Source organism: Harpegnathos saltator, unplaced genomic scaffold (assembly GCF_003227715.2).
Source record: "Harpegnathos saltator strain DR-91 unplaced genomic scaffold, Hsal_v8.6 scaffold180, whole genome shotgun sequence".
Taxonomy (NCBI): domain Eukaryota; kingdom Metazoa; phylum Arthropoda; class Insecta; order Hymenoptera; family Formicidae; genus Harpegnathos; species Harpegnathos saltator.
This window is the reverse complement of record NW_020229962.1, coordinates 354,171-381,507: the sequence shown is the minus strand read 5'-3', so window position 1 is coordinate 381,507 and position 27,337 is coordinate 354,171. Positions and strand designations below refer to the sequence as shown.

The window sequence follows — 27,337 nt, the reverse complement described above, 5'->3', positions numbered from 1 at the left end:
ACAACGTATGTGAATTAAAATCCTCATGTCGCTCGCGATTACACATTTATCGTTAGCCCAATAACATGTATCATTCCATTTATCGCTTAAAGTGAACGAAGTGAGGGGAAGAATTCTTTTACAGGATAAACTGTAAGCTCTTTTTAATGGTATATATAGCTCAGCATATATGTACGGTCAAATGTCGTACGATGCTGATAAGAATGGGGCTCTAAGAACTTATCACTGATTTTGTAATACTTTCTGACACTCGCAGCGCCAGCAACATCATGTTAGTAATACTGTGGACTCGGTTCAAAACAGAGGCGTGACTTTGCTGTGAAGAAACAGTATCGTTCCAGCCAACACGATCACCGTATATCAGTTTTAACTGGTGAATTTTCTCTTTCATTTTTTTCTTTCTCGCATCTTTCCACAGCAACGGACGACTTTTAATACTACCGTGGATTCGTCATCAACGAAAGGGTGATGTGGATGTTAAGATTGATTAGCATTGGACGTGAATCACGTCTTCTTTTGACTACCGCAACTCGTGCCGTCATTTATAGTAATAAATGCATAAGTGTAAGCAACTTTTTATTCTCAATATAAATACGTTTTTTATTCTCAATATAAATACGTTTAAAATTATTGTAGTCAGAGTTTCCAGTAATAATTAATTTAATTGGTTTTACTCAATAAGCAATCTGTTAAGTAGTCTGCGACAGATCAGCGACAAATTCATAGACATCTGTGTTCGCATTTGGTTTGTATTCTGTCGGTAAAATCTACTAAAAGAATTTGAATTAGATGGCAGAAAGCGAGCAGGATCTGCAATATGTTCCATTTAAATATTGTAATGTAAATAATAATAATTAATAATTAGAATATAATTGGAATGGCAGATTCTTCTCGGTTTCTGCTGTCAGTCTGTTATTAGATCCTATTATATTTATATCAGTAAGAAACGTGATATATTTTTTTAAATGGCTGATAGTTTGTAACAGACACTGTAAAATCTGTTTTTGCAGATTTGGCTATCTGACTAATTAAGGCGTTTCGAAGACGTCATAAAGTCGTTTCTCTGACGATTTCGCAAGATATTCATAAACAGTTTCTTAAACGTTTAAATAATGTTTCTGTCTCAATTTTTTTTCTTTCTCTTTGTCTTATTTTTTCTACGTCTATGTGTTTCTTGTCTAATTTTTATTTTTAAATATTTTTACAATTATATTTTATTTTTATATTATACATAGTGTTTCAGACTACCTATCCACCTTTTTTATTTTAAAAAGGGGTAATACTAGGAAATTGGGAAAATATGTTACCATAAAAACTTATTTGAAATTCTGATGATGGTATTTTTACTTTTGGGAATAAACATCCGAGAATATTGGAACCAAAGGCAACTTAAAAATTTTACATAGGAATATGGGACAATATATGTATCGTTGGATAGAGCTTAAAAAAAGAAACAACTTTTGCTTGAAAAAAAAATTTAATATTACTCGAAAATAAAAAGATGGTTACAAATATTCAAAGTGTCTACTATTTTGATGAAGATATTTCCATCTTTCTATCTAGATTTCTAGATTTCTAATTTAGATTCCCATCTTTTGTCTCACGCTGTCGAGTTTTCAGTACTTCTATAGAATTATATTTATCTTCGGCTTATAATCCGTATCACGAGTCTGACTTATTATGTATGTTTATTATGTATGGCTTGAATGACAATATGAAATGGCGGATTCAAAAAGCTTGCCATTCTCTAAATTCTGCAGAAGCCCTGAGAGTCGTTATTATATACACAATCATATCTGATATCTGATAATCTCAAAATTGTTAAAAAAATAATAAAATAATCTAAAATACACTAGCACTGAAGCTTTTTTATATTAATGAATCTAGTGACTATCATTATTGATAATTGCTTAATTGCGTAACATCTCTGAGACATATTTTCCGCTAAGTTGACAGCCTATTTTTCAATCATATAGAATTAAACATTGCTAATAAGAGCCGACGCTTGTTATCCGTGGCAAATTTATATTTTTATGAAACAAATTGAAAAGATAATACTAAAATAGACATAGACACGTTTCGGTAATAATCTTTCAGTATTTCAGTATTTTCTGCGCAACATATCTAATTATAAGTTAATTCGCTCGGACCGCAATTAATATTATATTACATTACACTCGCAAAAACGCGAGACACTTGCATAGAATGTGCCAAGCAACTGAGCGTTCCCGTTCTCATCAAATTTTTTAGAATCTTAAGGGTAAAGTAATAGCCATAAGGCGAGAAGACCAATCAGTATGGGAAAGGAGAGCGCCGTTAGCCCCGGCAAATGTTCGCCGTCTTGTCAGGTCGGGTGTGAAGGTAATTGTGCAGCCGAGCAACCGAAGAGCATACCCAGCACAAGCTTACCAGGCAGCTGGCGCACTTCTACAGGAGGATATCAGCTCAGCATCCGTGATTTTCGGTGTCAAGCAGGTGCCAATAGACCAGCTAATACCTAATAAGACGTATTGCTTCTTTTCGCACACCATTAAAGCACAGGAGAGTAATATGGCCCTTCTGGACGCAATCTTAGAGAAGAACATACGTCTGCTAGATTACGAAAAACTTACAGACGCTAACGGCCAGAGAGTAGTAGCTTTCGGCAAGTATGCCGGAGTAGCTGGTATGGTGAACATACTGCATGGTTTAGGTCTGAGGTTGCTAGCTCTGGGTCACCATACACCCTTCATGGTACGCCGGTTCATGGAATTTTGTTTAGTGTTTCGATGTTTAGTGTTTACGTGTTCGGGTACTAACCGCAGGGTGATCGTTTTTCATTAGCACATCGGACCAGCACACAATTATCGAGATTCAGCAATGGCACGCCAAGCAATTCGCGGCGCAGGATATGAGATCGCGCTAGGCGCCATGCCAAAATCAATCGGTCCACTGACCTTCGTTTTCACAGGCAGTGGTAACGTGAGTCAAGGCGGACAGGAAGTCTTCCAAGAACTTCCTCACGAGTACGTGCCGCCGGAGATGCTGCGGAAAGTCGCCGAGCACGGTGGTATGGCGTAATCTTTTATCAATGTCACGTAATCATGCGTTTTATCATTCTTTCTTTCTACACTCGGTCTACACTCTACATGCGTTTTATCACTCTTTCTTTCTACACTCGAATTATCAAGAACATTGTGACGGTCATTCTGATTATTTCTCATTTTTTGTCTCGCTTGACATGTTATCTTGAAGAAACGTGATTTAGAATTTTTTTAAGCGTCATTGTGAATGAACGCTTGGTTTATCGTATCATTGCTGCTGCGATATGATTCTTATTGCATCGTATAATCATGGATGTAATTTCGGAACCTTTTTAACGTACATATTTCGATTTTTTCTCGTAATTCACGTGACACAAATAAGTGGGTTATCAGATTGTATATTTTTTAATGATAACGGCAAGACGCCACTAGATTCGCAAACTTCGCCATCGTCTAACGCAAACAAAAATATCTCGCAATATCATTTATCAGTACATGTTTGTTCCTCGATTTGCTACAGATACTACAAAAATATACGGTTGTGAAGTGCGACGCAGGCATCATCTAGAGAAAAAAGAGGGTGGCGGTTTCGATCCCGAGGAATACGAGAAGCACCCGGAATTATACATTTCCACTTTCAGTAAAAAGATTGCACCCTACGCTTCGGTGATCATCAATGGCATATACTGGGCGGTGGATTCACCAAAGCTATTGACAATACCAGATGCGAAGTACTTGCTAAGACCTGCTCATACGCCATGGCTACCGATAAGTGTTGGTGCACCCGCTCTGCCGCACAGAATGCTCGCTATCTGCGATATATCTGCGGATCCAGGGGGTAGCATTGAGTAAGTATCCATATTTATTATCAATTCTTGAGAATGCAATAATTTTCATAAAAAATATAAATGTAACATTTCATAAAAAATATAAAAATATAATTTTCGTAAAATATATAAAAAGAAAAAATTTTTTTCCGCTATTATAAATTATAAATTAGTTCAAACAGATCAAAAAAGTATATTAATTAATCACAGAATAAAAAATTTAAGAAGAAGAGAAATAGTAAACAATAAGAGATTCGCTTAATTTGGTAATTATACAATTTAAATGATATTCAGCTCCGATGATCTTGATTTTAACATATATTATAGAGGTCACTCCCCTTTAAAAGATTTCAGTCGTCGCTTATTTTCAGTCTGTTTATTAAAAGATTATTAACAACAGAAGTTTCATAAATAAGGTGTAATTTTCCGATATTGTTTACATTTAAAAGGAAAACACGTGGTTAATTCTATTGTATACTAAAATAACAAACCTGAATATTAATAAGAACTCCTGCGCAAGATTTGTATTAAAACGATCACTAAAATATTTTTTACATATTTTACATATCACTAAAATCATTATCTTTTACATATTTAATTCCAAACCTTGCGTATAGGGGCTTACTACTGTGATCAAAAAGCATTCGAACTTTATTTTTAAAAATTAAAATTACAATTCAATCATCAAAATTCTTATAGTCTCCTTCAAAGTAGTCCCCATTGTTTGCAACGCACATATGCCAACGTTTGATCCAGTCCTGGAAACATCGCTGATACGCGGCAGACGGTATGGCCTTCAATTCACGCAGCGATTTTTCTTTAATGTCCTCAATCGATTCGAAACGCTGTCCGCGAAGTGGTTTTTTCAGTAGGGCGAACAGGAAAAAGTCGCAGGAGACCATTTCTGGTGAATACGGTGCTTATGGAGCGACATTCGTTGAGTTTTTTGTCAGAAATTCACGCACAAGTGTCGAGGTATGCGATGGTGCGTTGTCGTGATGCAACATCCACAAGTTGTTTTTCCACAATTCCGGTCGTTTCTTACAGATTGTGTGCTGGCACAATCCAAATGATATTCCAAATTTATCTGCTATCTCTCGCACAGTCAATCGACGATTTTGGAGCACCAATTCTTTCACTTTCTCAATGTGAGCGTCATCCGTTGACGTTGATGGTCTTCCAGAGCGTGGGGCGTCTTCAACGGATTCTCGTTCTTCTTGAAACTTCTTAAACCACTCAAACGTACTTGTTTTCGATAAACAATTATCGCCATAAGCTTTTTGCAAAATTTTGAATGCGTTTGTGAACGAAATTTTAAACAAATTCTTTGTTCCATATTTTTCGACATCGTAAAAATCGCCGTGCACAACAATCTTCACTGATATAAACAACTGCCATTTTCAAACGGCTTGAAAGAACATCATTTTTTCACCAAATATGAAGGACATGTGTACCAACTAAAGAAAGCAAACGGATTTGATTTACAGTTTACTCGCGATTTTTAAAAATAAAGTTCGGATACTTTTTGATCACAGTATGTTAATTTTTTCAAAATCTTTTATACAAGGTGTTCGGAATGTGATCATTAATATTTTGTGTACCGGTAGAACTCGTTAAAACAATTAAAAAAATCTTATGCCGTTTTACAATTTTTTCAATATTTATTCCGTAATTAATTAAAATGTGTAAACGAATGAGCGCACGAGAAAGCGACAGGACGGGCTCTGTGTATAAGAAGATGGCTTACCTCGCACGGCAAAAGGCAACTGTAAATGACAAGAGGCGTGCACGCCCAATGAGGAGCGAGCGAGCGCAAGCGACAAGAGGCGGCCGCCCGGCAAGTGAAAGACCCGGGTTCGATTCCCGGTCTAACGACTACCGCGCTCTCGATATTTTTCTCTCTTCGGAATGAAAATAAGATGATGCAGGTCCCGAACTTTCATGGTAAAAGAAGGAGGGCGTACTAGGTGGCGACGGGACGCCGTGCGTTCGACCTGCATCTTATTTTCGTTCCGAAGAGAGAAAAATATCGAGAGCGCGGTAGTCGCTAGACCGGGGGAATCGAACCCGGGTCTTTCGCTTGCCGGGCGACTGCTCTAAACCCCTGAGCTACCTGACGCTCCACGCTAACAACATTCTCCCCTCCCTAAATAACGTTAAGAGATGTCGTTCGGAAGCGACATCTCTAGTGCTATCCCGAGCGCACGGCGACTACAGAGAGAGGCATTGGCGTTCAGCAGAACAAAGTGATCAGTGAGCGCTTAGTGATTCTCGCCTGATTTACCTGATTGGTAAATACTTCTGGGTCTATGAAGAATCTAAAAGATTGCTCCAATCACAGATAATAATCACTAAGCGCTCACTGGTCATTTTGTTCTACTGAACGCAGCCATTGTTATTTGTACCTAGTGGTATAAGCTGGTGGTCTATCAAAGTCAAAGGTTGCTATCCTTTAAGACCTGCTGTCCATGTATGCCGGCCTCTACCGTTGCCTCTCCTTATCCGGTACAAATCATATAAATAAGCCTCGAGGTCGACGCCATATTTTGGCTGCCCCCGGGCGCTTGGACACGTTTTTGCAACGCGCCGAAGGGGGATCCGTCATGAAAGAAGGAGGGCGTATTAGGAGGCAGCGCTTTACGCGCTCATTGGCTCACATGTTTCAATTAATAACTCGATACCTATTGCCAATTTGACATTATGGTACATGACTTTTCTTCTCGGCTACACCCAATCACCAGTACACAAAATATTAATGATCACATTCCGGACACTCTGTATACTAGACTCATCAATTTAGTGTGGCGAAAAATTTTAGTGTCAATTATCAGAATCAATTACTAAAAAAGGAAACATAGACAACAGCGTACTTTTTTATGGTTGCTCAGTTACAAATATCGTACTGTCCTCATTGAGAGGATATAATGTTGTATGTGTCATTATTTTGAAAAATGTATATATACCAGGTATGTCGGTAATTACTTTCCGGTTTTTGTAACAGATGTCACTAGCCATAAGTATGCAATGTTATGATTTGATACATATGTCATTTTATTCTACTGACATTAACCTCAAAACTACACAAGTTACGTTCCGCCAAAATAACAGCGTTATAGATTAATAATTTTTTGAAAATGTCAAGTTTTGTGCCTGAAAACGTGCATTTGCGGCACGCATTACTTTTCTTGTTTAATCAAAAGAAAAAAGCCGCCGAAAGTCATCGTTTGCTGGTAGAGACTTACGGTGAGCATGCTCCAACCATAAGAACATGTGAAACGTGGTTTCGACAATTCAAATGTGGTGATTTCAACGTTCAAGACAAAAAACGTCCTGGTAGACCAAAAACGTTTGAAGATGCGGAATTGCAGGAGTTATTGGATGAAGACCCAACACAAACTCAAAAACAATTGGCAGAAAAATTGAATGTGAGCCGAGTAGCAATTTGTGAACGATTACAAGCGATGGGAAAGATTCAAAAGATGGGAAGATGGGTGCCACATGAATCGAATGACAGGCAATTGGAAAATCGAAAAATCGTCAGTGAAATGCTGCTTCAAAGGTATGAAAGGAAGTCATTTCTGCATCGAATAGTAACGGGTGATGAAAAATGGATTTATTTCGAAAATCCCAAGCGAAAAGAATCATGGTTATCACCTGGTGAAGGCGGTCCATCGACTGCAAGGCCAAATCGCTTTGGTCGCAAGACCATGCTCTGTGTCTGGTGGGACCAGGTTGGTGTCGTATATTATGAACTGTCGAAACCTGGAGAAACAGTTAATACTGATCGCTACCAACAACAAATGATCAATTTGAACTGTGCATTGATCGAAAAACGTCCACAATACGCTCAAAGACATGATAAGGTGATTTTGCAGCATGACAACGCGCCGTCTCATACAGCAAAACCAGTCAAAGAAGTGTTGAAATCACTTGGATGGGAAGTTTTATCGCACCCGCCGTACTCTCCAGACCTGGCTCCATCCGACTACCACCTTTTCGTATCGTTGGGGCACGCGCTTGCAGAGCAGTGCTTCGCCGATGTCGAAGAAGTTAAAAAATGGCTCGATGAATGGTTTAGCTCAAAAGAGAAACAGTTCTTTTGGAATGGCATCCATAAATTGCCTGAGAGATGGGAAAAATGTATAGAATCAAATGACCAATACTTTGAATAAATATATTTTAACTATCCATTGTAAATAACGTGTTTTCTTTAGCGAAAAAACCAGAAAGGAATTACCGACACACCTGGTATATTCACAATATTGATATTTATCTTTGAACATAAATTTTGTCAAATAATGCATGTAACAATAATTACGAGTTTCAAATCTCGATATCTCATTTCGAATATCATGTCATATGTTTTATATTCTGTATGTAAATTCTTATATAAGGATTTATAAAATGTCCAATATAGTTCACACCCGATGCGCGTGTATGTAGTTATAATATTTCAATTCATTATATGCTCCTTAGTAGTCATTATAGATAATAATATCTGGTGCAATACAGCGAGGTCTATGGTCTGTTCTTTGTAGCTGCACTGCTGAATTGGTGCAATAAGCTAGAGTGAGAAAACCTATATTTGTCTCACTTTAACTTATTGCACCAGTTCAATAGTGCAACTACAAAGAACAGATCAATAATTGAAATAAGAATTTGGTATGAACGTTATTCAACGGGAACGACAAATAATCTGTCACTATGTTGCTCGATACCTCCAAATAATCACTGACCGGTAATGAAACGTTCACAATAATATTTATATTTCTCAAATTTAGCTTCGTTAATTTCTGCAATAACATTTAAATCTGTTCTTTTGCTCTTAATTATATGACAACCATTATGCCAGAAATTAAACTCAGGAAAAAAGATCATATATGATTATACAGGGTGTCCGGTAATTAGCTGCCAACCCGAAGTATGAAGATAGATTGGATTAAGACAAACATAAAAGTCCTATACCGTTTTACGAGATTCGCAATAATTATTGAGTTATTAATGACGGAAATCTGAGGAGTGGGAGTGCACCGACATAGATGATTGGAGAAGCGTTGCAGCTGCTTAAGCCACAGCGCGGCGAAGGGAAGGATAATACGCCGCTATTCGTTGTTTTATCTTGCTGCTCACAGTTGCTGGGTCGACTGGGCCACGCTGTAACCTGAGAGGCTGCGATACTTTTCCAATCATCTATGTCAGCGTACGCTCATTCGTCAGATTTCTGTAATTAATAACTCAATAATTATTGCGAATCTCGCAAAATAGTATGGGACTTTTATATTTGTCTTAACTCAATCTACCTTCACATTTCGGATTGGCAGCTAATTACCGGACACCCTGTATAATCATATATGATCTTTTTTCCTGAATTTAACTTCTGGCATAATGGTTGTCATATAATCAAGAGCAAAAGAACAGATTTAAGTGTTATTACAGAAATTAACGAAGCTAAATTTGAGAAATGCAAATATTATTGTGAACGTCTCATTATCGGTCAGTGGTTATTTGGAGGTATCGAGCAATATAGTGACAGATTATTTGTCGTTCTCGTTGAACAACGTTTATACCAAATTCTTCATACTTCGAATTGGCAGCTAATTACCGGACACCTTGTATATATGCCAGATCATCTGAACAATCTCCCATGGAGACGTAGAGCGGGTCGAAGCGAACACAAAGTCCCGTTTCATTTTGCGAAATTCGCAATAATTATCGCATTATTAATTATAGAAATCTGACGAGTAAGCGCGCGCGGAGATGAATGATTGGAAAAGCGTCGCAGCCATTCGGACCACAGTCCTATCTGGACATAGGAGCGGTGAGATAAGATACGAACAGCAGCACGTTATCCTTCCCCTTACCGCGCACCGGCAACGGTTCCTAGGTCGATTGGACCGCTGTGGCTCAAGCAGTTGCAACGCCTCTCTAATCTCATCCATCTCAGTACGCGCTCACTCCTCAGATTTCTATTATTAATAAGTCGGTAATTATTACGAATATCGCAAAACAGTTTATGTTTATCTTAATCCCTTTTTACGCTCCTACGAATTCTAGCACTATTATTCTGGGATGTTGTATGGTGTATTCGAATGAACAGGTTTTAATTCACGTGAGATCGATTAACCCAGGTTTTTGGGTCGAATATACAGGGTGTTCCGCAGCAATATATACGTACAAAATTCGTGGAGGCCTAGCACGGCTTGAGATGAGCATAAAAGTCCCATACCGTTTTGCGATAATCGTAATAGTTTTCGAGAAATTAATTAAAAACGTCCAGCAATAGCGTCCGCCGAGATGTGTAAGGTTCGAGCCGCCTGAGTTTCAGGCCGGCCCACTCTACCCATAAGTAGACACCGGCGCGCGGCGAGGGGAGAAACAACAGACCACTGCCCGCGCTTGCGAGGCTTCTCCTCCTACGTCTTGCCGCACCGCTCCGCACCGCACCGAAACTCGCAACGATGTCGCCGAGCCGCGAACGTTCGCGATTACAATTACGATTACTTAATAAGAGAGCAAAAATAGCTCCAATTATTGAAACAGTTATAAGCAATGTGTGATAAAAAAGAATGGAAAGAATAAAAGCGATGGAAACCGATAGAGTGTGCAGACAATTTAGTTATTTTCTGTCGTAATCTATTGTTCGCTATTAGAAGAGTATTCAATCGTTCGTTCGTATCGAAATATGATAGAATTTATGTAGAGACTTTACGCGCCCTATCGTTTTATTGGACTCTATTATGAATAGATCACTGAAAATCTGTCGTAATCAATGGGTGCATAAACGATAGGTGAAACTTGTAGTTCTCTATCGCATACGTACGAAAGGAAACCCGTTGTCAATCGTGTAATAAATTAAAAGTTGTACGCATTACTAAATAACTGAATTTAATTTTTTTTCCTTTCTACTAAACGTTTTGAATTTCTTACATATGCTATCATTTCGTTTGCATAAAGTAGGAGAAAAATAACAAATTTGACAACGATAGGTTTCCTTTCATACGTATGCGATAGAGAACTACAAGTTTCACCTATCGTTTATGCACCCATTGATTACGACAGATTTTCAGTGATCTATTCATAATAGAGTCCAATAAAACGATAGGACGCGTAAAGTCTCAGTATAAATTCTATCATATTTCGATACGAACGAACGATTGAATACTCTTCTAATAGCGAACGATAGATTACGACAGAAAATAATTAAATTGTCTGCACACTCTATCGGTTTCCATCGCTTTTATTCTTTCCATTCTTTTTTATCACACATTGCTTATAACTGTTTCAATAATTGGAGCTATTTTTGCTCTCTTATTAAGTAATCGTAATTGTAATCGCGAACGTTCGCGGCTCGGCGACATCGTTGCGAGTTTCGGTGCGGTGCGGAGCGGTGCGGCAAGACGTAGGAGGAGAAGCCTCGCAAGCGCGGGCAGTGGTCTGTTGTTTCTCCCCTCGCCGCGCGCCGGTGTCTACTTATGGGTAGAGTGGGCCGGCCTGAAACTCAGGCGGCTCGACTCTTACACATCTCGGCGGACGCTATTGCTGGACGTTTTTAATTAATTTCTCGAAAACTATTACGATTATCGCAAAACGGTATGGGACTTTTATGCTCATCTCAAGCCGTGCTAGGCCTCCACGAATTTTGTATATGTTGCTGCGGAACACCCTGTATACGGGTAAGCTTTGTGATTGGCTGGTAGAGTCTTGTGACGTCATTAATCGACTCTATGAGTTAAAACACATTCATTCGAATACGCCATTGTATTAGGAGGTTGAATTAATTCTGGTCTTATTTTATTAATTTTTTATTTTTATTTTAAAGAAATGGTTAAATTTACATCAATGAAAATATTTTCCGTATTATTAGCTATGACATTAGCTATGACTTTTTTCCATTTTTTTGGCAACATAGCGACTCCTATGACGATAGAACGATCTGTTTTTCGAAGCAATCCAATCAGACACCCATTTTTGCATATCCTCGTAATTATTGAAGTGTATATCTGCCAAAGCGTGTTGTATCATTCGGAATAGATTGTAATCAGATGGTGCTAAGTCTGGAGAGTATACTGAGTGCGGAACGATTTCCCCCATTCGAGAACTAACAATGTTTGTTTAACGATTGAAGCAACAGGTGGACGAGCATTATCGTGCAAAAGAATTATTTTGCATCTATTGTTAGCCTGTTTTGCATCAATTCATCGTTCAATCATTGCTATTATCGTTCCCCCGTAACTGTTTCATTCGGTTTTAGAAGCTCATAATATACCACACCTTTTATATCTTACCAAATATAAAGCATTACTTTATAACCGTGAATATTCCGTTTTGGTATCGATGTTGTCCTGCATCAACCCATAACCTTTTTGCTTTGGATTATCAAAATAAATCCTAATTTCATCTCTAATTATAATTCGTCACAAAAAACTTCTTTTTTTTATTTGGCAAGCAAAGACATGGCAATATTCAAACGATTTGCAATGGCACTTTCACTCAATTCATGCGGAACCCATTTGTCTTCTTTTAGAAATTTTTCCATGGCATGCAGGGGTTTAGAAATTGTTGATTTGTTCGACGTTGAGTTGTTCAGCCAATTGTTTTTCCGTTTGAGCAGTATTTTCATTTAATAATGCTTAAAATTCAGAATCTTCAAATTTTTTTGGTTGACTAGTACATCCTTCGCTACTCAAATCGAAATCTACTTTTGAATCGCTGAAACCAAAGTTTACAGTTGGAATACGATGAAGCTCGATCACCTTATGTTGTAACAAGCATTTCATGAGCTTCAGTTGCCGATTTTTTCAAATCAAACAAAAAAAGTGATGAATGTCGAAAATGCAATTTTGTACGATCTATCTTACAAGGAAACGATCGGAATTGTCCCTCACCGATTTTGATGGGTTTTGGATATGTTATAGAGCAACAAAAATGATTAAACACGTATTTTTTTATCTGCGTATTTCAAGGTTTAGGGGGTGTGAAACAACTCCTCGAAAAAAACTAACATTTTCATTTTTTGCGAATATATTCTAGAGTACGAAGTATATGAAGAAATATTTCCTACAAAAGTTTTATAGTACTTTATATTATTTGCAACGGTTCAGATTTTTCAAAAGTATCAAAATTTTCAACCTGCCCCCCTTTATTCCTTTAATTTTGTAAAATTAAAAAATGTTATGAGGACAAAAATTAAAGAATATTTGATGCCGAATCCATCCATATATAATAATGCAATATGGTAGTGATTAATTTTTAGTAAAACGAGATGATATTATCGTGCTATAGGCACCGCGCTGTAGATAGGTGTTATGTTACTTCTTTTCAGTTGCGCTGTACTCAATAACTGTCTCTTATGCATATTTCCTCATACTATAAAATGCAAGAGAAGTAGTCTTAAAGACAATATACAACTTATTACACAAAATGAAAATGTTAGATAGATGAACGTGCATGTACTATATGTTTGATTCAAGAGGATACGCTTAATTATTTGTGAAAAAATTAATTGGTAGAAAAAGATGATATAATAAAAAATTGGAATTTCTATTTAAAAAAATTGATGATCAGTGAGTATCTCGAAAGTAGCGCCATCTGTAAATAAAATGCTATCTTATGTTCCTCTGCAAACCAAATAACTTTTGTTTAAACAATTTTTTGTATCTTTAATTTTTTCACAAATGATTAAGCGTATCTTCTTGAATCAGACATACAGTACATGCATCTATCTAACATCTATCTAACATCTTTATTTTGTGTAATAAGTTATATATTGTCATTAAGATTAATTCTCTTGCATTTTATAGTATGCATAAGGAAATATGCATAAGAGACAGTTATTGAGTACAGCGCAACTGAAAAGAAATAACACACCTATCTACAGCGCGGCGCCTATAGCACGATATTATCTCGTTTTTCTAAAAATTGATCATTACCATATTGTATTATTATACATGGATGGATTCGGTATCAAGTGCTCTTTAATTTTTGTCCTCATAACATTTTTTAATTTTGCAAAATTAAAGAAATAAAGGGGGAGGCAGGTTGAAAATTTTGATATTTTTGATCTGAATATACCGTTGCAAACAGTATAAAGTACTATAAAACTTTTGTAGAAAACATTTTTTCATATATTTCGTACTTTAGAAGATATTCGCAAAAAATGAAAATGTTAGTTTTTTTTTCGAGGGGTTGTTTCACACTCCCTAAACCTTGAGATACGCACATAAAAAAAATATGTGTCTAATAGTTTTTGTTACTCTACAACATATCCAATCCATTAAAATCGTGAGGTGAGGAACAATTCTGACTGTTTCCTTGTTAGACGACTACAAAATTATCAGTAACAATAGCACATATATCATAGAAAAATATCAAATCTTTCAGTGTTACCAAATTTCAACATTCGTACTAACTATTTATATTTGTTACTAAGCCATCTATTGTTAGGAACCAGAATGAATTCAACCTCCTAAAGTCAAGACCATCGGATATATGCCATCTTCTAAACTGCATAATTACTCTAAATTTTATATTCTATTACTAAACAAATAAGAGTAAAAAATTAACGGAGATCAAATAAATATAGTAACAAATATATAAGATTAAAAAAATTTGGTTTCTCCCTCTTTGCTCTTATATACTCTTATATACTTATATACTCTTATATACTTATATACTTTTAGTTTGAATCGACTATATATCTTATATTTATTATATTATAATTTTTTAATGCAATATACAAGATTCATGAACGAGTGTACAACGATTGATACACCATTTTGCTTGTATGACGCTGATCGCAATAAGGATACAAAGTCCTTTAAGGGTCCTGGAGTGCTAGTTTGTTCGATCGACAATATGCCCACGCAATTACCAAAAGAGTCGACAGATTTCTTCGGCAACCTTTTGTATCCGTATGCTTTGGACATTATACAGTCAGATGCTAAAAAACCGCTGGAAGAACACAATTTCAATCCAGCTGTGCACGGTGCTATTATTGCCTCCAATGAAATGTTGACGCCTAATTTTGAGTACATCCAAGAACTGAGACAACTAAATCAACGCAGCAAACATAAAGCTGATAGCGGGGAGCAGCAGAGCAAAACAGTAAAGTATCTCTTCTTATTTTTCGTTATATCAATTTTTTTGGAGAGACTTTATATCTTCTTTACAGGATGTCCCAGCATGTGCCACCGCTCGTAGATAGAACGGATTAAGGCAAACAAAAAAGTTCTATACTGTTTTGTGACATTTGCAATAATTATCGAATTATTAATTATAGAAACTAGATAAATGAGCTTGTGCTAAAATGAACTGTAGTGTGGCTCAGTTATTTGATCAATTGTTGTCGGCGCATGGCAAGAGAAAGGACAACGCTATGAAACAATAAAAGTATTCAATGTTATAAATGATATATTTATGAAAAGAAACGATTGAAAATCAATTTATAGTACTCTTTTATCAATGCATGATTTATAACTACGACACGGCACGATAAGAAACAAAATTATAATTATAGTGAAAAATAACATATTTATGAAAAAAAAACATAAAGAATCTATCATGTATTTATGTTAGATTTTCGTCAATTTACTATTCATAATAAGAATAGGAAATGCAATCATTTTCCTCTGGTTTCTTTCTATTTTTATCAGGGTTGCGACAAGGTATTTTCGATAATATCCGAATACGTATGTTAAGATATAAAGTCTCTGCTGATATTAAAATATATAAATATTTCCTTTGTAGATATCTTTAGCTGCATGAAACAACGATTACAACTTGATATTTTGTTTAAAATGACTCAATTCAGATGTTTTCGAAATTATCTATCATGACAAGAGGAAGAGCTATCATTTCCAAACCATGAGTGGTTAGCTTACAGACTTCTGCTTAACGGAAGCTTATCGTAAATTCATGACTGATTCTTTATATCTTTTTCTTTCGTGAGTATTTTATTAGAGAATTATAGACAGAAATGCGCGAAATATTTAACCATACTAATTATACCATAATACATTATACTTTTTATAATTATATAAAAAAAGATTCACTCTTTGATGACTTCACGATAGATAACTATTGTTATTAACTATTGTTAATATCTTATTTGATATTGTTATAATCTATCTGATTACGATTTTTAATATTTTGTTCACGATACACGGAGAAAAATGTTTAGTTCAATGAAATAATTCGGAGAAATATAAAAAGTACAGAAATTTTGGTTAAAGTTATCAAAACTTATAAATTATCAAGATTTCTAATTAAGTTAAACACAATCCTGGTATTTCCAATCAAAATTTGCAAATCGTCCATATATCATCCATATTTTGTTTAGAAAGTTGATTCATTCAACCGAATAGTTTTCTCCATCAATTTGAACAAAATGATAGAACACGATAGACTCTGGGAATTTTATTGTATTTCAACGATTGAATATTCCCGCAACAGAGAACTATAGAAAACGGTAAAAAACTATATCATTTTTTTCGGATTCGATGAAGCAAAACGATAGATTACGATAGAAAACAAAGAGAATTCTCTGTAAATTGATTTCTATCGCTTTCTCTCTTTCAATCTTTTTCTTCAGCACAGAATTTTTTACGGTTTTAATATGAACTATTTTTACTACCTCGTAAAATAATCTCGTAATTGTAATCACGAATATTTAGATGGCCACATATACGAGGGTGGTCCGATAAGTACTTAGCCTACAAAAGAAAAACGAAAATTTTGAAAAAGTGGCAATTTATTTCTCAACATAGTCTCCTTTTAGCTCGATACACTTGACCCAGCGATGCTCCAACTTCTTTAACCCGTCTGAAAAATACGTTTTCTCGAGGTCTGCAAAGTAGGCCTCAGTGGCGGCGATGACCTCCTCATTCGACTCAAATTTCTGCCCGGCGAGTGACTTTTTCAAGTTTGGAAACAAAAAGAAGTCGCACGGGGCCAAATCTGGAGAATACGGTGGATGGGGCAGCAGTTCGTAGCCCAATTTGACCGTGGCGGAGGTGTGAACCGGTGCGTTGTCATGGTGGAAGAGCACTTTTTTCTTCGCCAAATGGGGCCGTTTTTTCTGCAATTCGGCGTCGAATCGGCCCAATAATTCGGCATAGTACAGCCCTGTGACCGTTTTGCCCTTCTCCAGGTAGTCGATGTAGATCACACCTTGTGAATCCCAGGAAACGGTGGCCATCACCTTTTCGGCCGATAGGACAGTCTTCGCCTTCTTCGGAGCACGTTCGCCGGGTGAAGTCCACTGTTTCGACTGTTCCTTGGTCTCTGGTGTGTACCAGTGGATCCATGTTTCGTCGACGGTCACGAAACGACGCAGAAACTCCTTCGGATTGCGCTTAAACAGCGTCAAACACTGCTCTGAAGTGGTCTCACGGTTGTGCTTGTTGTCCGGAGTGAGCAAACGCGGCACCCATCGCACCGACAGCTTTTTCATGCCCAAAATTTCATGCAGGATATGACCCACGCGGTCTTTTGAGATGCCTACTGTCTCAACTATCTCGCGCACCTTCAATCGGCGGTCTGCCAATACGAGATCGTGGATTTTTGTCATGTTATCCTCCGTAGTAGCCGTTTTCGGGGCACCTGGGCGTGGCTCATCAAAAACTGACGTGCGACCACGTTGAAACTCGTTAAACCAATTTTTGACGGTCGCCATCGAAGGAGAAGAGTCACCGTACACAGCATCCAAGCGCTCTTTGATTTCGCTGCGCGATTTCCCTTCCAAAAACAAGAATCGAATCACCGACCGATATTGCTCTTTTTCCATTTTTCTAAAATCCGCGGACACGCCCGCTTCCACACGCGGTCAAAACAAAACTACGAGTCCGATTCGGCTGAAATTTCGACAGTAGCCGTCTACGAGAATGTACTACACGATAGTAAATTTCTCTTGCGATAGTGGCGCCATCGGGCGGTGAGGCTAAGTACTTATCGGACCGCCCTCGTACATATTGGTACAAGCTTGGATGCGATGTAGCGAGACGTAGGAGCAGCCATATGAGCACAAACAGCGGCACATTATTTTTCCTTTCGCCGCACGACAACACTTGTTCGATCGTAATCCAAGAGCGGCTTGAACGCTCCTTCGCTACTATCTTGATACGCACTCATTTATTCAATTACTATAATTAGTAATTTGATGATTATTGCGAATATCGCAAAACGGTATGGGACTTTTATGTTTGTTTTAATCCGCTATATGTTTCCACGAGTTTCTTGGAGGGAGTTCTAGGACTCTCTATATACAGAATGTTTGATAACTCATACAATCATAGCCAATGGAGGCATACTGCTGATTAAAATAAAGAAAAAAATAAGGGAAGGCTGCAAGCCAATATTGCTAGGTGGATTGGGTCGGACTATAAGTTCGAGTGCTGAATGTGCTATCTATTATTGTCACGATACACGTTAATTCATTCGATTTTTTTCATGTATAACTTGATCATTTTTACGATTTTTACAAAAAGGTATTTCTTTTTTCTTTATTTCAATCAGCTCTATGTCTTCATCATCTGTGACTGCATGAGTTACTAAACACCCTGTATATATTCTGTAAGAAAAGTACTCAGAATTATTTAATAAAACATAAAATACTTCTTTATTCATCAATATTGGTTTTGTCGTCTTCAAGATAGGCCCCATCGGATGCAATATACATGTGCCAACGTTTAACTCAGTCGTCAAAATACTTTTCAAACACTGAGGCTAGTATTGTTTTGAGCTCCTTCTGCGGATTTTCTTTTATGTCTTCAATCGATTGAAAACGCTTACCCTGAAGTGGTAATTTGAGTTTGGAAAACAAGAAAAAGTCACACGGGGCCATGTTTGCAGAATACGCTTGATCGATGACATTTGTTGAGTTTTCGGCCAAAAATTCGTATATAATTCGCGTACAAGTCAGAACAAATCGTGCCGCGAGCGTTTCATGTTTAAAATATGAGTCAAAATATTGTGAACGGACATGTGAACTCAACAGCCATTTCTCTTACACTCAAACGATGATTATCAAGCACTATTTTCTTGATTTTCTCGATGTTTCTTTCAATCGTAGATGTTGAAAGTCAATCAGAACAAGGTAAATCGTTAATCACTTCTCGGCTTTCTTTGAATGTCTTATACTATTTATATGCTTGTGTTTTTGACAAACATGACTCACCAAAGGTTTTTTGTCACCAAAGCATTTTCAATAATTTGGCACAAGAAATTTCGTTGGCAACACAAAATTTAAAACAAATTCTTTGCTTGACAAATTTATCCATTATGAAAATCTCAAAACACTTCTGAATTTGATTAACGTAAACAGTTGCTGTAAACAAACTGTTTGACCGATTGCGTCCAAACTCTGCATGGTAATTAGATACAGCTGCTAAACAAAACAATTTTTTCGATACCTTCATCACGGGATTTTTAAATGACAAATTTTGGGTACTTTTTTACAGAATGTAAAATATAATTACGTAAAATATAATTTGTATATAAAAATTTGAAATTTCTTCTCAAAAGATCTTATAGATTTTTTAAAATGTTTAAAGAATTTCTAAGAGATTGTATCAGAAAGACATGAAAATATTTCTCACCGACGTATCAATAAAATTTAAGTTAAAAACACTTCGAAAGGATTAATAATGTCTAAAGGATTAATATAAACAATTACGTTATTTATACTATGCAATAGTAATTTAAATATATTTTTCAATGATAATTTAAAACATAAAAGTTAATTGCAAGTTTATAATGAATGTATATTAAATTATTTACGTCGTTACAATATGTTAATAGGTCGTCGTTCTCGGTGCGGGATATGTTTCCGCGCCTTTAGTGGAGTATTTGCATAGAGACAAAGATATAAAATTGATGGTGGCATCGCAACTGAAAGACGAAGCAGATGCTTTGGCGAACCGATTTCCAGGTGTTGAACCGGTTTATCTGAACGTGCTAGATCGTCCAGATACGTTGCACGATGTAGTCAAATCAGCAAACGTGGTCGTGTCTCTGCTGCCATATTCACTGCATCACGTCATCGCCAAAACTTGTATTGAAACTCATACTCATTTAGTAACAGCCAGCTACATGAATGATAATGTTAAAGCATTACATCAAGAGTAACTATCGTATATTAAGATTCTTGTTAAAATATAACATATATAATATGCATATGCATTTTTTTATTAATATAGAGCTCAGGAAGCTGGCGTTACCATATTAAACGAAGTCGGTCTAGATCCGGGCATTGATCATCTCTTGGCACTGGAGTGTTTCGACGAAGTGAAACAAGCGGGGGGTAAAATAGAATCATTTATCTCATGGTGCGGCGGTCTACCTGCACCGGAATCTTCTTGCAATCCTTTGAGGTATAAATTCAGTTGGTCCCCACGAGGTGCACTATTGAACACATTGTCACCAGCAAAATATCTTCACGAGGGCCAGGTTAGCTGATTAACAATATTTTATGGCGCAATTAGGCTCAAAATATCGTATTTAAAACCTACAAATTAGAGAAATGTCTAAGAATTCCCTAAGGAATTTCTTAAAAACATCTTGTATTTATCTGTTAGAGATCTTTTTCATATTTATTTTTTGTTTGATGAACATATTTGTGTGTACGTATGGCATTTTTTTCGTTATTTAGGAAGTGAAGATCGCCGGTGGTGGCGATCTCATGTCTGCTGTACAAGAGTTGGACTTCCTTCCTGGCTTCGCTTTAGAAGGTTTTCCAAATCGCGATAGCACTATGTATAGAGAATATTATGGTATACATAACGCAAGTACTGTATTACGAGGTACGCTTAGATTTAAGGGTTTCTCGGATACCATTCTTGGCCTGCAGTTGCTCGGTCTGATCGATCCCGATCCACATCCGAGTCTACATCCCAATGGACCAGATATTACCTGGGTATGTCGCTTTAAATTTTTCTACATATAACACCGTTACCAAATTTATTTTCTACGTTATTTTCCGTTTAATTATACGGAAAAGTGAATCTATCTCGCATAAAGACGTATATTCGATAATTCACTAAAAAAGGACGAATATATGTAGGTTCAAAGGGACGCAATATAATATATTTTAAAGAGAAGAAAATATAATTGTTGCTCAGAAAGTGATCGTCGCTTCTTCTAATATCTTATTCTCTATGTTCGCTTGTCGCTTGTGTTTTTCTTACTGTCGCCGCTTCCCGTACGTAAAGAGTGTCCCAAAATTCACGCAAGAAGTAATTTTGATAGAAAACACAGGTTTATAATTAAAAATTGTAAATTTTTTATTGATTCATAAAGTATACAGTATACAGTATAATATAAGTATAGGTATACAGTAAAGTATAAGTATACAGTATAGGGTTATGTATGGAATAGCATATCGGGTAAACGGCCACAGCGAAGAAAGTTCGTTGAATGGATTATGGAACAACAACAAGTGGATGCTGATTTTTCGAACAAAATCATCTTCAGCGATGAGACTCATTTTCATCTTGATGGCTTGGTTAATCGACAAAATTGTCGCATTTGGGGTTCAGAAAATCCACGAGTGATTGTTGAGAAACAAATATATCTACAATGTGTCACTGTTTGGTGCGGATTTTGGGCTGGAGGTATCATCGGACCATTCTTCTTCGAAAATGCGGCTGGTCAGGCAATAACAACTAATGGTGCTCGCTATCGCGACATGATAATCCAGTTTTTTGTGCCTAAATTGCAAGATATGGATGTGGACATGTGGTTTCAACAAGACGGTGCTACATGCCATACAGCCCGAGAAACAATTCAATTACTGCATGAGTCATTTCTTGGTCGTGTAATTTCCCGTTTTGGTGATCAGATTTGGTCGTCCAGATCATGCGATTTAACGCTTTTGGACTTTTTTCTTCGGGGTTTTTTGAAGTCTAAGGTTTATGCCAACAAGCCCACGACCACCCACGCCTTGAAGGAGGAAATTGAGCGCTGTATCAACGAAATTCAGCCACATTTATGCAAAACGATCATGAAAAATTTCAACAAAAGAGTGCATATGTGCCAGCAAAGCCTTGGAGGCCATTTACCCGATATGCTATTCCATACATAACCTTATACTGTATACTTTATGAATCAATAAAAAAATTACAATTTTTAATTATAAACCTGTGTTTTCTATCAAAATTATTTCTTGCGTGAATTTTGGGACACCCTTTATTAACGCCGTTGGCGCCACGTCTTTGTATCAATGAGAAATATTGTCTTATATCAAGGCACGCTTTCGTTTCGGTACATATTCGCACACGCAAAACTCGCGAAATATTGAGTAAAATAATTTTTTACAAACAAAAAAAGAATTCTCACACAAAAGAATTTTTTTTTTAATTATTTATTGCTTCGATTCTAGCGATTGTTGGTGTGTAATCTACTAGGTCTGGCAAACGATAATATTTTTTACGAGAATCTGAAGCAGAAACTTGCAGAAAGAGTGAACTCCTGGGAGCGAGTAAAAGCTATCGAGGATCTTGGCCTGTTGGAAGAAGACCAGGTTTTGAAGTTGAATACCCCACTCGATACTCTTACGCATTATTTATCCAAGAAACTATATTATGAAAAAAATGAACGTGATCTTGTGATATTGAGGCACGAAGTAGGCATATGCTGGCAGGATAATAAAAGAGAATCAAGAGGAATCAACCTGGTGCTTTATGGAGATGCCATTGGACATTCTGCAATGGCACGAACTGTTGGCTACCCCGCGGCCATTGCAGCTAAAATGATTTTAGATGGTTTGTACTTCCATCTCTATTTCCTATTATAATATAATTATATAATATGCACACCCGCAAAAAAAACAGGCCACTAAATTTGAACATAGTTTTCTAACATCTTTCAATAGTGATAATTTTCTTATCACATTTCTTATCAACAACCAAAAACCTATAAATGAATTATAATAAATGTTGCACAAAATAGCGGATGTTGAAGATAGACTTCGATTAATGGGGAAAAATTTGTTTTTAACTGTTGCGTTGCTCTGGGGAATCGGTTCTCTGATACAAAAATGTATGAAGTTTAAAGCTCATTTATTTCCTAACAAATCCAATTTTAATTATTTTTCTACAACCTTTCTTGATAAAGTTATGCGGTTTTGAAGAAAATGTTATGAATCCGCATATGAATCCTATCGAGTATTTATGGGCAACATGTTAAATTGAAGGGTAAGAAAACATAATATTCAGACGTTAGTAGCACTTTGCAACGCTTTACAAGAAGAATGAAACAATGTATAAGAAGAATGGAATAATGTAAACGAGAAGGAATCAGAAGATTGATTTACAGTATGACAAACAGTATGAATAGAAGAATTGTTAAACGACGAGAGGAGGTAATACGCATTATTAAATTTAAACACACACAGGATTAGATTCTTACCATGTCCACGCCGTTGATCCTGGATAATGTTAAGAGCAGGACACACATACACGCGCGCGCGCTCACATGCATACACGCACACACGCACACAGGCGCACGTACGCACGCACGCGCACATGTACACGTACACGCACACGTCCACGCCCACGCTTACGCCCACGCACACGCATACGCACACACACATACACACACACATGCATATGTACACGCACGCATTTACACGAAATTTAAATCCGATCATTTACCACCACATAGAACATTTTGATCGAGTTACATGTTAGTTTCCTTTTTGAAAAAGCTTTCCACAATTTTTATTCTAAATCGCAGGCTTTATGAGAAAAGGTTATCCATTTTGTAACATTTTCTTCAAAACTACATAAATTTATCGAAAAAGGTCGTAGAAAAATGATTAAAATACGGATTTGTTAAGAAATAAATGAACTTTAAACCTCATACATTTTTGTACTAAAGAATCGATTCCCCTGAGCAGCGCAACAGTTAAAAAATTCTTTTTTCTCTTTAACATCTGCTATTGTGTAAAACATTCATTATAATTCACTTTTAGATTGTTGATTGTTAACAAGACATGTCCAAGCTTTAATTTAAGCTTGGTTTCATCTCAATTTGATGATTTTTGGCTAAGTTATCGCTATTGAAAGATATACAGAAGCTGTGCTAAAATTTAGTGGCCCGGTTTTTTTGCGGGTGAGTATATATTATATAATAATAATATTAGGTGTACAACTTTGCTTCCACCGTTTTTTTTCCGAAATTCGAGGCTTTATTGTAAAAAACTGGTTATACATTTATAATTCAAAGTATTGTCCATCGCTGGCCACTACTTTCTCCTATCTTTCGGGCAGCGTACGAATCCCGCGTTGAAAAAACTGGTCATCTTTCGAAGCGATCCACGAATCGATCCACTCTCTTACTTCTTCATAAGACCGGAAGTGCTGGTCAACCAGGCCGTGTGCCATTGATCGAAACAAGTGATAGTCAGAGGAAGCAACGTATGGAGAATACGGCGGGTGGGGTAGAACTTCCCATTTCAACGTTTCCAAATATGTCTTGATCACTTTCGCAACATGGGGTCGAGCGTTGTCATGCTATAAAATCACTTTATCGTGTCTCTCGTTGTATTGCGGCTGTTTGCCTTTTAATGCTCGGCTCAAACGTATTAATTGCGTTCGATAACGATCGCCTGTGATTGTTTCAGTCGGTTTTAACAGCTCATAATACACTACGCCGAGCTGGTCCCACCAAATACAGAGTATGACCTTGGAGCCATAAATATTCGGTTTGGCCGTCAACGTGGAAGCATGGCCGGGATATGCCCATGATTTTCTGCGCTTGGGGTTATCGTAATGAACCCATTTTTCGTCCCCAGTCACAATGCGATGCAGAAATCCCTTCCGTCTTTGCCTTTCAAGCAACTGTTCACAAGCAAACAAACGCCATTCAACATCTCTCGGTTTCAACTCGTATGGCACCCAATTTCCTTACTTCTGAATCATTCCCATGTCTTTGAGGCGTTTGGAAATTGCTTGTTGAGTCACTCCCAATGATTGTGCCAATTCTTCTTGACTTTGACACGAGTCTTCATTAAGTAATGCCTCCAATTCTGCATCTTCGAAAACCTTTTCTCTTCCACCGCTATGCCGGTCTTCGACGTGAAAATCACCGTTCTTGAAGCGTTGAAACCACTCACGACACGTTCTTTCACTAATAGCGGCCTCACCATAAGTATTTGAGAGCATTCGATGAGCCTCAGCCGCAGATTTCTTCATACTGAAGCAGAAAATTAAAACCTCCCGCAAATGGCGAGAATTTGGCTCGTAAACTGACATTTTCAATCGAGAATAACTTTATGATGCAGACACAAATCGACTAATGTTTCTATGGGGTTATGTTGACAGATGCCCAAGTTTATTGCATGACGCCTATGATCTATTTAATTCGACTACTACTTACCGCTAAAATCATCTATAGAAAAACGGCGGAAGCAAAGTTGTACACCTAATAGTATTGTTGCGCTCACTTTCGCACTCGCACTTGTACTCAGGTAAATGAAAACACTCGCGTAAAAATAACAAGCTTTACTATTTACAACGCAGCTCACTCAAGCTTTAAATAAGAATAATTTTCTGATCTACAATTCTTGCGTCTGTCTACGATGACAGCTTGCCGGAGACTCTCTGTCAGCTGTTGTTGTTTTCTTCTTATCGATTTTCCGTCGTCCAGACAATCTTCGTTCAGTTGTCAAAATCAGATGCCTAAGACTCACGGACAACGAACGCCACTACAAACCTTGTGGCTCGGACACAACAGTATAATAATATAATTAATTTTATTCCTTAAGATGATTTTATAAACAACAATAGATAAACTCTTCGAAAGTAAGTTCGAAAGTAAGTTATAGCAATGATAAAAAGAAAAGAAAAAGGCTACCTTGGTTTGTGATTCGTACAGTAATTTTGTCTGTAATATTTTACATATCGATCGAGAACGTTCATCTCATTTTATTCTATCATTCTATCGTTTTTCATCTATTCATCTTATTTATTTCATTTTGTTTAGGCGAAGTTCAACAGCGAGGAATGGTGTTACCTTTCACGCCCGATATATATCGACCTATTCTTAGTCGACTGAGAGCCGAAGGTGTAGAGTCCTTTGAGACGTCCAAATGGTTGTGACACATCCATCACACATTACCATAATGATCGTCTGTATATAACATATTTTTTATATTTTAGGGATCGAAGATCAATGTTATACGTTAATGTTATATATAAATAAAAAAAAATATGTCTCTAGAATCATAAGTCTGTAGACTGATAGTTGCGAAATATTAAACATTCCGTTTTAAGTAAATTCTGTTCATAATTTCCTTACATTGAACTATAGTAATATAATACTGATTTCGTTAGTGTTATGACAGAAGGAACAATGAGAAGAATCTAAAGGATTTAGTCGTGAGTAAGAAAAGATGTCGTCACAACTTTAGGAAATTTTTTAACTTTAATTTCTTTATCATAACGTTTGGCTGCAATTGTCATTCGTATTGGTAATAAGAGAACAACGCAACATACGAAAAAATTTCACTTTTCGTTTCATTCCTCTACGTATATTTGTTTACAAGTTACTATTCTGAAATAATTTACCAATCAGAGCAAAACAATTCGCCGGTCAGATTGCGGCTTATAATTTAGATTCGAATCTAAATTATAAGCAATCATAACCTCATAACCGTAACCAAGCTTACAACCCATAATGTAATATGAACTTCAGAGGCAGTCGCTTCTTAATCATTTTTTATAAGCCCGTGTTTACAAAGCGCATCCCACAGAATAACGCATTCTGGTTCATCAATCTTTTTTTATTTAATATCTCGAAACACAAAAGTCTCATACCGTTTTATGAAATTCGTAATAATTTTCGAGAAATTAATATTAAAAGATCAAAGGAAAGCAAAGTGGTGGAAGAGGAGCGTTTGCGAGTTGTTGCACAGTCCAGTTTATTTAGCAACTGTCTCGGTTGCATTGCGAGGGGAAAGACAACGTGCTGCTGTTCGATCTCAAATTGGCGCTCTTACGTCTTATTAGATAACGCCTAGACTCGCATCGATGGCCGGTACATAGTTGCGATTACAATTACGAGATCATTTTATAAGACGGCAAAAATAGCTTATAAGCTGAAACATAAGTGTCTGTAATAAAAAAAAAATAATGGAAAATAGGAAGCGACAGAAACCGAAAGGAGAATACGTTTTTGAAGCTGGCAGGACCAAATTGGCAGAATCGAAACGCACTTATCAAATTTTTTAGTACTTATTTTGTGCTAATTTGTGCTATTAATAAAAATTTTGTACCTCGTGCCATTTTGAAAAAAATCGTGGCACTGCTACCTTCATATGAAGTCAGCAGGACCACAGTAAAATTAAAAAATAATTAAAAAATAATTAAAAAATAAAAACACTTACATAAATAGAAAGAGCATAATTTATGCTAATTTATTCCATAAAAGAAAATTTGATATTTTGAAAAAAAATAGCACTTTACTCTTGAGCGTAAACTGGGTCTGTGATGG

At 36.7% G+C, this 27,337-nt stretch overlaps 1 protein-coding gene across 1 annotated transcript; it reads left to right on the top strand.

Annotated features, from left to right (window-relative positions):
• The first annotated feature begins 387 nt into the window (after positions 1–387).
• LKRSDH (lysine ketoglutarate reductase/saccharopine dehydrogenase) lies at positions 388–26,105 on the top strand. The gene is made up of 10 exons (XM_011148559.3): positions 388–564; positions 2,251–2,733; positions 2,824–3,049; positions 3,544–3,871; positions 14,590–14,953; positions 19,646–19,968; positions 20,044–20,293; positions 20,496–20,759; positions 22,224–22,605; positions 25,829–26,105. The coding sequence occupies exons 1-10, from the start codon at positions 469–471 to the stop codon at positions 25,942–25,944; spliced, it is 2,832 nt and encodes a 943-aa protein (XP_011146861.1). The 5' UTR covers positions 388–468; the 3' UTR covers positions 25,945–26,105.
• Positions 26,106–27,337: the final 1,232 nt, after the last annotated feature.

Excerpts from the sequence above, each read along its gene's own strand:
- LKRSDH (XM_011148559.3), top strand. The coding sequence starts at position 469 with ATGTGGATGTTAAGATTGATTAGCATTGGACGTGAATCACGTCTTCTT. Across the intron at positions 2,734-2,823 it reads GTCACCATACACCCTTCATG|CACATCGGACCAGCACACAA; the intron begins GTACGCCGGTTC and ends GTTTTTCATTAG. Across the intron at positions 19,969-20,043 it reads GTTAAAGCATTACATCAAGA|AGCTCAGGAAGCTGGCGTTA; the intron begins GTAACTATCGTA and ends TTATTAATATAG.